At 51.4% G+C, this 11,820-nt stretch overlaps 1 protein-coding gene across 1 annotated transcript in view; it reads right to left on the minus strand.

Annotated features, from left to right (window-relative positions):
* The window catches only part of SPOCK1 (SPARC (osteonectin), cwcv and kazal like domains proteoglycan 1), a 501,413-nt gene extending 498,416 nt beyond the window's left edge, over window positions 1–2,997 (minus strand). The window contains exons 1-2 of the mRNA XM_059417623.1: window positions 2,838–2,997; window positions 2,018–2,203 (exon numbers count right to left, since the gene is read on the minus strand). Of these exons, the coding sequence (XP_059273606.1) occupies window positions 2,018–2,203 (186 nt within the window). The 5' untranslated portion in view covers window positions 2,838–2,997. The remainder of the gene's footprint in view (window positions 1–2,017; window positions 2,204–2,837) is intronic.
* Between the last annotated feature and the right edge of the window lie 8,823 nt (window positions 2,998–11,820).

The raw sequence follows: 11,820 nt of genomic DNA on the forward strand, positions 1-11,820 counted from the left end.
CAAGAATGCTTTGAACACAGAAGCATTTCTCTTATTAAGTTTCAGACATTTCTACAATAGTTAAGGCAGTCTTTCCTAAATATCGTAAGAATTGCCTAGAATGTTCGTTTAAAACAGAGTTTTCCAGCAGTCATTTTGGAAGTAGGGAATCAGGCTTTCCAGGAGAGGAGTCTGTGTGCTAGAATTTAACAAACACCCCAGGTGAGCTTCCTGATCCATCAGGTTCGGGACAATACTGAACCAAGGATAAAAAAATGTCACCATTTGCAAGCAAGATGAGAAATAGAGAAAGCTCAACTTACAAAAAGTTAAAGCTTAATGGGAAATAAGAATAATGCCATACTTATGATACACCAAGAGTAGAAACTTTTGAGCAGACACAAAAGCACAGTAAACCTTTCCACACCCTGAAGGCCAGCGAGCACAGGTGTTTTCAATCTGACCCAGGTGCCAATCTAACCAAGGCATTAACAGAGGTGTGCCTTCTCCTCTACATCCGGCCCAATTCTTCCACCTCTAGCTGAAGTAAGCAACTGCCTTGTCCCGCCACTCTATCCAAAATGGAATGATAAAATACATTTTAAAATGCAAAATTATTTCTACCCTGTTGAGTCCGCGAATGAAGCCTTCTTTGGGGGGCGCCTTTGGGGCAGTTCAGCATCTTTTTCAGCCTAAGGCAAAAAAAAGTCATCACAGGACTCTTCTGAAAGGAACAGAAAGGGGATGCAAGATGGTTAACAGAGCAGGTCAGGAACAGTGAGAGGTGTGTCAGGCATCTCGTGGTTGGGGAAAGCAAAGAGGAAGTCTGCTGCCTAAGCCAAGCTCAAAATTATTGTGAAAGTTCATTGAAAGTGTTTGAAAGCACATTTCAAAGAGAAGCAGCCCACAGTCAACTAAAGAGGGGAGGAAGAGGAACAGAGAGAGGAGGGAGAAGCCCTCACTGGAGACTGTGGGCACACCTGCTCCTCAGGGATGAGACCCGGAGAGATGCTCTTTACAAGTACAAGCAAATATCTGGATTCACTGGACTTCCTCAGACTTTTCCCCTGCAAAGGTGTGAGGCTACCAGAAATAGGGCTAGACAAATCCAGGAAAGGGAGGGAGATCCCCGCACATCTCTCACCTAAAAGAGCCTGGTGACAAGAACAGGGACTCCTGGGGCAGATCTCTCTGAAGGGCAGGAAACCATCATGTTAAGTGTCATACAAGTTCTCTCCCAGTCCCCTCCAAGAGCGAGGCCCCAGCTACCTGGGAGAGCCTCTAGAAGAGCTGTCAGCAGCCCCCATAGCACCTGGGGCAGGGGGAAGGGGGTTGCCATCTGCTGGAAACACTGTGCCACTGTTTCTTGTCCTGCATCCTCTGGGACATACCTGTGGAGCAGCAGCCAGCCTTGGGGACAGAAACAGGCAGCAGATGTGCCTGCCGGGGCTCCCCCAGAGGGCAGGAGACCAACCCCATGAACAGTCGATCTACTCCCTTTCCCCTAAGACACCGAGGGTCAAAACCACCACACCTCCCCCACACTAGTACTGTCAACATTGGATGAGGCCCATGGCCACGACCCTCCAAAGCTCCTAGAACACCTGTCTCTAACACATCAGCTGAGCTCAGCCCCAAGCCTAACATCTGTAGCATGGAATCTTCTGGCACAGCCTAGAGTCTGTCTAAATCACTGCTGCCCCAGGAAGGTTCTCTAGGGCCCTCGGTAAAGTCAACCATGAACATGACGGGGACTGAGAGCCTGAGGAAGCCTCTCTCTGTTCAAATTCTGTTAGTCAGTCTCCTCCCCGAGTCCTATGAAAACACACACCTGGACCACAGGTCGCAGGCAAAGAACACCAAGCCTTCGAAGTTGTCTTTAAAGTTCGTCTCCCGCAAGAGGCAGCCTCGGAACCCCGACCAACGAACTGCGGTGAGCAGGTCTGCATCAATGCCCGCTCCACCCCGCCCCAGAGGCCCCCGGTCTCTGAGAGGCTCCCCGGCCCCCGCAGGGCCCGGCAGCAGCAGCGGTACTCACGTCTCGAAAGCGGTTCCAGTACTTGTCCCGGTCGTACTGGGAGACGGTGCTCAGCCACTGGTCATTGTCTAGGAAATTGCCGTTGTTGGGGCCCGCGCCGCCCGCCAGCGCGTCCAGGTGCCGGCTCTCCACCTGGAGGAAGCACCACGCCGCGGCCGCCGCCGCCAGCACGGCGATCGCTGGCATCTGCGGGCAGGGGGCACGCCGGGGCGTGAGGCGGGAGGGCAGGGCCAGGCGAGCCCCTCGCGCTGCACTCGGCTCTCGGCGCCTCGGCGACCCGCCCGGGCTGTAGGGACTGGGGCTCTCACTGCGGGGAAACGGTCATCCCCCGCACACCCGGGGCGCCTGTCGCGGATCTAGAGACCCGGGGACCCTTCTCACGAATGGGGGGCTTAGTTTCAAATGAAGAGGCTGCGTCATAAATTAGGGGCTGCTACCAAACTACAGAGGACCCCTGTCGCCTATTCTCCGGGTGCCCCACAGACCGCTACTCTCAGATCGGGGTTTTCAGCACCCCTCCCTAAAAACCGGGAGCCCGGGATCCGCAAGCCGCACTCCCACAGACGGTGCCTAGAGCTCCGGGGTAGGGAGCGGGGAGAACCGGGCTCGGAGCAGCAGCCCAGGCTCCGGCTGAACCGGGCGCGGGGTGCGGGGAGGATGTACTCGCGGCGGGGGTGGGTGTCCCCCTCGCCCGCCCTGCCGCCTCGGCACGAGGGGCGCGCGGAGATACCCCCAGGCCCTGACCCTGCCAACCTCCCGGTGGTCGCGGGGAGGTCCCAACTACCCCAAGTTGGGGCGCGGGGTTCCGCGGGGCACGTACCGTGGGGGCCGGCCCGGGTGCCCGCGTCCGAGTTGCTCGAGCTCGCGTGGCGCGGTCGCGGAGGAGGCTGATCTGCCGGCTCGCTCTCCTACGCTCCTGCCACCCGCCGCCGCGCGTCCGGCCGCTTTGTGAGCCCGCAGCGCTCTGGCTCCGCTCGCTCTCCGGCTCGCTCGGGCGCGGCGACCGCGGGCGGAGGAGCCCGAGCGCACGAGCCGAGGCCTCTGGCGACCCCTGGCGGCCGCGCGCTGCCGTGCCGCCCGCCCGACAGCCGCGCCGCCCCTGGGCCGGGAGCCTGGGACATGGTTATCCATAGCTCAAGGCCAGGCTGAAACCAGTTTTCAGGCTCAGGCTGCTGACGGCGGGCGGAGACGAGTGAGGATATAAGGCCGAGAAGCCAGCCAGCGTATAGACATTCTCAAAAGGAAGGTCGTCCCGGCGACCCAGGTCAGACTCACCTAGGTCGGGGGGAGGAGAGGCCTTCTTATAAATGCAGATTCCTCCAGACCTGCTGAATCAGCATTCCTTAGGAAGGCACCCCGTCCCCTTCCCCCTCCTCCCCTCCCCCTCCTCCCCTCCCCCTTCCTCCCAGGTGAGTGAATTTCTGCCCTGGCCTTTCCTGGTCGTGTGCCCATCTGCTTCTCTACACTTCCATGCCCCATGACTCTGCCCACATCTGTCAGTGCCTTAAAACAGTCCGTCTGACCTCCATTTCTATAATGTCTACGCCCTTCTTTCCCCACGGTGGACCTGTGCGTATCTTTTCGTGTTCTTCTGCAGAGAAACCCATGTCTGCTTCTGTTCCCATCCCTTGAGAACTGGCCCTGGCACCAGCCTGTTGGATTTTCCTCGAGGACAGGAAGGAGAAAGAGGAAAACTAGATCAGGCTTGGAGGGAAGGAAGGAGTGGGGCTGAACCTGACCTCCCCCTCCCCCACCATCTGGTTTCCAGGGCCTGGTCAAATAGGGCTGGAAAGGAATTAATGCAGTGCCCTGTGTGCATACAGGTGACACTCACCTGCTACCTTTCTCTTGTACAACCACACCCCATTCCTCAGACATCTGAGTGATACCTTCTCCTCTCTTCTGTCAACACAAACACACTTAAAACCATTTGTGGTGCTTTCGTGATGAAAACCAAACTCTGAGTGAAGCCCCCAGACCCTGCACATCTGTCCCTGCTCTGGCTACCTCTGGTGCCACACTTTCCTCCTTCCCTGACTTGGATAGGTTGGTCTTGGTGCAGACCCTAGTGGAAATAGGCTCCCCCCGCCGCACGGGGTGCTCACTCCTGCCTGGGCCACGGTCCACACTCAGGCCAACACTGGCTTCATTAATTCACCTCTGTAGCCTATACATCCTGACGTCTTCTGAGTAACGCTTGCTAAGACTCTTAGCCAAGACTTGCTAAGTGAGGCCCTCCTTGAGAACACATTTGTCCAGTTGTCAGCTCACTGCCCTTATCCACGTCTGTGCTCCCCACCTGGCTGTAACAAGGGGAGGACAGAGGCCATGTTTGGCTCATTCTTCTCTGCCCCCACTCCCCAGAGCCATGCTCCTGACACACAGCAAGACTCAGAAAATAAGTGATGAAGGAGTGAATGAATGAATGAATGAATGGCACCCAGCTGTGGTCAGGGACCACACTCGGCCAACATTCCCCAACCTGCATGGTGTGGTCAATTACAGGTCATGCCGCAACAAATTTGATTCCATGTCATTTCAAGTGTGGAAATTGGATTGTGATGCTTCCTAAAAAGTAGCAGATGCTTATCCCAACATTGCTCTGGCTGATTTACATTCCTAGAAGCATTCATCAGAGGGAGAAAAAGGAGTGGAGGCACAGCTATGTATTGGGGGCCCCATGGCATCCGCGGTTTATTTTATTATGGAAAGATGTTCGGTATTTCAGGATCCTGTCCTGGCTGCATCAGAGTCGGAGAGAGGTTTAGAAATGATGGAGAGAGCGTTTCTTAGTTCTCAGAGAAACCCAACCAAACAGCCACTTCGCCATTTCTCTGCCCAATTTGACAGCAAAACTTCTCCAAAGAGTTGTCCCCAAATGTCATTCTGCCTCCTCAGCTCCAGTTCTTACTTTTTTTCCCGCCCACTCTCATGTGCTTTTCATCCTCACTGACTAACTGAAGTGACTTGTCACCATCCGCAACCTCCTCCAAGTCATCACACTGAGTGGGAGACCTCAGTCCTCCCCTTCTTGGCCTCCGAGAGGTTCCTAGAGGCTCCTGTGGCATCAGCCCAGCTGGCTCTGCCACTCCCTGCTGGGCACGCCCACCGGTCATTTTCAGGGCTCAGGCCTGGGCCCTCTACTCTGTCTACACTGTGTCCCTGGGTGTCCCCATCCAGTCCTGCCCTGAGATTCGGCAGTTGCATTTCCAGCCCCAAAGTGTCTGGTGACTTCCAGCTGTACATCCAATTTTGTACTTGACATCTCTTCCAATGCCCTATGAGTATGTCAGACTGGACTGGATGAAACCAGGAGTCTAGATTTCCCTCTGTGAACCTGTGCTCTGAGAGCTCCCTACTACAGTAAATATAATTCCATATACATGACTGTGAAGGCCAGAAACCTGGGAGAAATCTTCTGTCCTTTATTTGTCCTTGCTCCTCACCTCCTCTCAAGTGAGCTGACCTGTTCTACTGCCCACCACCCCTCCAGCCCATCCACTTTGCTCCACCCACATGGCACCCCAGGCGTCCGCAGCCACTGCTGCTTACCTGGAGGACCACACTGGCTTCTCCCTTAGTCTTCCCCGATTCTCTGCTTTCCCCTCCAATCCATTATCCATGCAGGATAATCGCTTCCTAACAGAAGTCATTCCCTTGGAAAAACTATTCAATGGTTCATCATGACATGAAAACAAAACCCCAAACTCTTTCCCAGGACTGAGGAAGGCCTCTACCACCTGACCCCTCTCCTCCCTCCCAGTCCCTGGATTCTCGCAGTACTCCTTGCCATGGTCTTGCACACAATGCAAGCATGCTTTCACCCCAGGTACTCAGCACTGGCCAGGCGCTTGGCCTGGGATGCACTCTCCCTGCACTTCCCAGCTCAACTCCGTGTCACACCCCCTCAGGGAGAACTTCCCTGACCACCGCATCTAAAAACAGGCCCTCCCCAGCCCAGCGCATCAGCACTCTCTAGGCCTTGCACCTGGTTGTCCCGTAAAAGTATTTGGTTCCTTTGTCTCTTTTCCAGTCCGAAGGTTAATTCCAGGAGGACATACATAGCATCTTTTTTACTCCTGTATCCCCCAGGCTTATCTCAGAGCCTGGCAGTCAATGTACACTCAATAAATACTTATCCATGAATGAATGAATGTATGACTGAATGAAGCACATTCCATCGCCCTTCATGCATTCCAAAGTTTGGAAACTGTCTAGAGGCGTTTCCTTTGGTAGCCCTTAAATCCTTCGTTCTACCGATCCAAGCTCTGCCTTTCTGGCAGGGCCTGTCCCCCATTTAATCAGAGGGCATCTGCTCTTGGCCCATCTCCAAGTGCACAACTGGAACCTTCCCGGGAACCACCCACTGGGGTGGGCAGGGCAGCCAGAGCACCACGGGCAGGTGTGGGGGCGCTGAATCTGGCCGGAGCCGAGAAAGGACGTAACCTTGGAACAGGGGCAAGGAGGCTGGAAGCTGGAGACCTGCCATGAACACTGCCAGCTCTTGAGGGCAGAAATGTCAGATTTATTCGGCTGCGGGAAGTACTCGGGACCAAAATCAATACTGAGCCTTGGGGCTGTATTTCTGCTTTTCATTGGCTGACGCACGACTATAATAACTCCTTGTTTTAACATAGTTCTTCTTTCCAAAGTGCTCCACGTGTTTTATTTTCAGTTTAATGGAGCCTCAGACACGTGCTCCTGGAGAGTCTCAAGCAGACATAATCATCACCGTTCTATGCTGAGGAGAGGGGAGCAGAGAAAGGTTAGACGAATTGCTGAAGGTCACAGGAGGAAGGCAGGTCTCAGAGTGGGAAGTTCTAAGTGTAGCCCCCACTCCAGGGTGCTCGGCTGGCTGCAATGAGAACCACCCATTGGGCTCCATGGGATAAAAGAGGCGCCTGCGATACTCACCTTGTCATCAACCCAGATTAATGTTTAGCTGCAGCCTCCTATCTCGCTCCTACGTGGCATCTCGCCGCCACTTTGAATTCGGCGTGTCCAAATTGAAATGCCTCAGCCTTGCCTCCTCGTTAAACCCACTCTCCACCTGTGTGCCTACCTCAGGAAAACCAGCACCACCCCAAATGCCAGTGTCACTCCGACCCCCTTCTGAGCCCCCACTTTCAGCAAATCACCAATATGCCAAGTCCCCCTCGGCGGTATTTCTGGTTACACCCACTCTGCCCACTGCTACACCTCTAGAATCTACTCCCCCACCACCTTTCATCTGCACCGCATGGAGCCCCCGACAAGGGTCTTCGTCTCTCCGCTGGACATGTGTGATTCACTCTCTCCACGGGCACCAGAACAGCCCTCTCTCAGTGGAAACGTGACCACATCTCTCTCCTTTACTGGCCTGCCCATGCTGCCAGGATGAGGATCAAGCCCCTAACCGAGACTCCCTCTGCACCCTGCTAAGCCTGGACCCTGCCAGCCTCCTTGGTCCCACATAGCCCATTTCTCCTTTCCCTCTGATTTTCTGCCCCCCAATCCCCTCCACTTCAGGGCCTACAGCCTAGATGCTCCCCTTCTCCTAGCCAGCCCCTGCTCACCCTTCTGATTAATTATGGCTTCACACAAAGTCCTCAGAAAAGGCTCTCCTGACCCTAGCGTCCTCACTGCACTCTTCGCAGCTGTCAAATGTCCATCCCCCACCAGACCTTCAGGGCACAAGGGTCTGGCATATCTGTCTTGTTTGCTGTTGACCCCACTGTGCTTTAAAAAAGCATCTGGTACCCAGGAGGTACACAATAAATACTGAGTCAGTGAATGCTTATGGCTCAATGGATTTATTTCCTTCCCTTCTCAAAAGCAAAGGAGCCCCCAGGTTTCTGTCGGTGTCTTCACCCCCAAACCCTCCATCGATGGAAGCTGGGATCAATGAGGGATGACATGACCACTCCATTCCCAGGCTGGCTGCTGCTTTGAGGGTGAACAGATCGTGGCCCCAAAAAGAGGAAAAATGAAATAGGCACATTTCTTGGCACCACCGAAAAGAGTTCACCCAGCAGGACCTATAACTTTCATGAAGATGTCCATTTCTCCTATTGATTATATGTATCCAGCCGAGCCAGGCTCACTCCATCTCCCTGCAGCCCCCATGGCCATTCCCACCCCACACACATACTGTCTTGCTCTCTTTCCCACCATGCAGAGCCATTGTGCACGGGCAACCCAGCCTGGGAGAAACTGATTTTAAGCAAATGAATACCTCACAAAGAAATGAAAATAGCCCTCAGAAAAGACTAATGGCCAAGCAACTACCTGGGGACAAAGCAGAAGGAGCCAAAGTCCTGCCCACAGAGAAAAAAAAAATACTAGAAACATTTGCTGATGTACACCGGACATATCACAGATCCTACAATCCCATGTGTTATATAATGTTCACAACAACTTCCTATAAAGTACGCCCCATTTCCCAGATGGAGACACTGAGTCCCAGAGTTGTGTCACCACTCATCCAGGATCCCTCAGTGAGTAAACAGAAGAGCCAGGATTTGAACCAGGCACTACGTGATGTCGAAGGTTCCTTCTGACCCACCATAGCACTCAGCCTCACCACCACCATTTCCCTCTCTGCCCTCTGCATTTCCCTCATCTCCTACACGAAAACTCACACAAGTAAAAAGTCACCTTTTCATGTAAATGGGCTGTTCCTAATTCACTTATACACAATATCTGTTGTTCTCATAAAGTTTAGCGGCCGTTCCTGAAGTGTATAGTCTAGTCAGCAAGATGTTAAAATGGGAAATCATGCTCATTATTAATGACTTGACTGTCTGCACTTCAGGAAGCACTGACAATGGGGGCTCCTTGAACATGGTGCCAAAGGGCTCAACGTGACTCAGGATCCACAAAGAGGATATAAGCTCACCAGCATGGAGTGTAAATTAGCATTTGGGCGCCAGGGTCCCATGTGTGGTCCTCATCCACATCTCTACATCAGAAAGTGATGGCTGCTTGCTTACAGCATGCCTGGTGAAACAGAGTAAGGTGCTGTCTTGACCCAGTTCTGTGGTCCTGCAGGGAGAATCTCATCAGGTGTCCAACGATTGCAGGTCAAAGACTTCCAAGGATGGATGCATCTGTGAAAAGTCACTGGGGATGGAGAGGCCACCTCAGAATCCTCATTTCATCATTAAACAATCAGCTATGGAGCAGAACCTTCTTAGCGCCAGGCTAGAGGACCCTTGGGACACAACAGTTGAATGGGACAGTTACAGGCCTTGCCCTCATGGAGCTTATTCTCACAGGGAAGACCTCAATGCTGGTTTGCAGCCCTGGAGGCATGCTTGCTTGGGCCAGCTGGAGAGAATTCATCTCTGTTTGATTCCTCTATGCTTTTACAGGTCCCCCAAAATCTGACACCCTTCTGCCTAGAATATTTTCCCAACTCTTCAGTAGCTAAAACAATCCTTGGAGGTTGTAAGACCCCATCAGCTGTCAGATGCATCCCATTTCAGAGAAGTTAGAACAGCATTCATCAATAAAATAATGCAGTGCCCACATCAGAGGGTTATCAAGAGGACCTGCAGAGGTTAAATAACTTGCTCAGGATTATAAGGGATCTGATCCCAGGCACTGTGGCTAAGTCCCTCTCTACACTTAGAGATGGGACAGCCTCACTCATTTCCCCTTACACTATGCTCTGAGATGGGAAATAGGAAGATACCTCATCTCTGGACTGAATAACAAGCCCTTAGAGACTTGAAGATAATTATCTTTTCTCCTCCCAGAAAAGCCATCTAAGCTCCCTTTTTTTCTCATTAACTTTGTGTTCATTTAAAGATAAGAAAAGCACCCACATGTTGGCCTCGGCCTTAATACACAATACAAAGATTCACGGTGGGCTGGCAGGGACCTCCCTCCCTCTCAGGGTCTACATCGGAATTTTGCCTTTAGAAGTGCTTTTGCTTGGGGATCCTGCAGGTTCACCCCTTGCAGAGGTGGAGGCCAGGGCGTACGAAGTCAACAGAGAGCTTGGTGGTCCGCCAGAGAAAAAGGGCTGGGGAAAGGGGCCCCAGCTCAGCAAGGATCTCAAGACTGAGCACAAAAATGCAGTTCTTCATGGAGGGAGCTCTCCAAGAATCTTTCAAGCTGAAATGGAGATGAGAGAGCAAACATGGAGCTGGAGAAGCCACGCAGAGCCAAGTGGGCCTTAGAAACATAAAGAAATGAACCAGACTAGTCTGCTGTGTCCCCAGAGGAGTCTGAGCATTAACTGTCTTAATGGAACATGAACTAACTGGAAAAGATTTCTAAGACCATTCAGCAACTGGCTTGAACTAAAACCAAACTTCCCATAAATATTTCCTACCCAAACTCCCCAGATGGAATACAGATGGTCAGCAAAGACCACCCCTCTAAAACTGAACGGGCTCAAGCCCCCAGGAATGAAAAGTGCTATGAAGGCATCATCTCAAGGCGAGACAGTGCCAGAAGGCCTTAGTGCATCAGTGGGAAGACACAGACCTCCATCACTGTGGTAACTACACACAGCCTGGAGGCTCTAATGAACCCTGGTTCAAACATCATCTCAGCCTCCTACGAGCTCTGGACTCAAAGACTAACTGATTAATCCCTCTGGCCCCATTTGTTTGCCTGTAAAATGAAGAAAATAATGGTTTACCTTCTTTATAGGGCTGTGAGGAGGGTTAAGAGGGATGTAAAACTTGCCTAATGTCTATGCATGGGAAACACTATAAATATGATATGTCAGTGTCAGTGCTGTTCCTATAAGATGCTTTACAGCTTATCGTGTGATTTCTTATTAAAGTCTCACATATGCGGCTCACACAAGCAGGTGCATTCACCCCTTTAGAAACTGAGAAACACAGACTCAGAGTAAAAAATTTAATCACTTACACACTCCTCTCCAGTAGATTTTTCTTTAAAGTCAAAGTGTTGGGAAGAATTTGCCTGACTACACATAGATTCGCCTATAATTTACAGTTGCCTACAACTATGAAAGACATCCTTAGGCAATTTGCAAGTTAAATCTGTATCATTTCACTCAAGGCATGAAGCGAAAATGGAGTTATCGAGCCAAGGAGAACTGTAGGGGAGACAGCAGGGGTCCTGAGAAGCTCTCCCAAGATTTTCAGTGGGAGAAGACCAAATTTAGAAAGTTAGTGAGTGCCCAACAAAGGAATATTACACAGGTCATTAAAAGGATGGCTATGAAACCTATGAAGCAATATGGAGACACATAGTGTAATAAAAGCAAAAATCAAGTTGTAGAATTGGATGTCCAGAAGGATTTCAGCAGGAAAGAAGGTAGAAAAAACAAGTAAACACCCAGGCTAGCAGTGACTATGTTAAGGCAGAACTGTGGGCAGTGTTCTTCCCCTTCTTCCAAAGATATCTCAGTGTGGAAGTGTAGCATAAATAGTATATCCTGTAAGAGGAACATATACCCTAGACTTAGAGAGACCTGAGTTTGGATCTCAGCTCTGTCCCTCTACGATTGCCACAAGTTTTTCACTCCCTCTCTGCTTCTATTTCCTTATTTGTGATATGTAGGTAATGATAGCACATACCGATAAGGATCTGGGGATGATAATATAGGCAAACAGTGCTTTGAACCACACCTGCTCAATTAACTTTAAATGAGTGTTCATAAGCAAAAGGAGAACCTCACTCCTCACCCCTCTCTCCTCTTTAACATCAGGGGTTGGCCAAGAGTTTTGCTATGGTGTTGACTCTTGTCAGCCCTCGTGTTCTAATGAAGGTAGTGGAAAGAGAATTAGATTGGTTGTGTGGTCCAATTTCTTTAAATTTTTTTTTAATTTATTTGTTTT

The sequence above is a fragment of the Mustela nigripes genome, chromosome 12 (assembly GCF_022355385.1).
Source record: "Mustela nigripes isolate SB6536 chromosome 12, MUSNIG.SB6536, whole genome shotgun sequence".
In the NCBI taxonomy this organism is placed as follows: Eukaryota; Metazoa; Chordata; class Mammalia; order Carnivora; family Mustelidae; genus Mustela; species Mustela nigripes.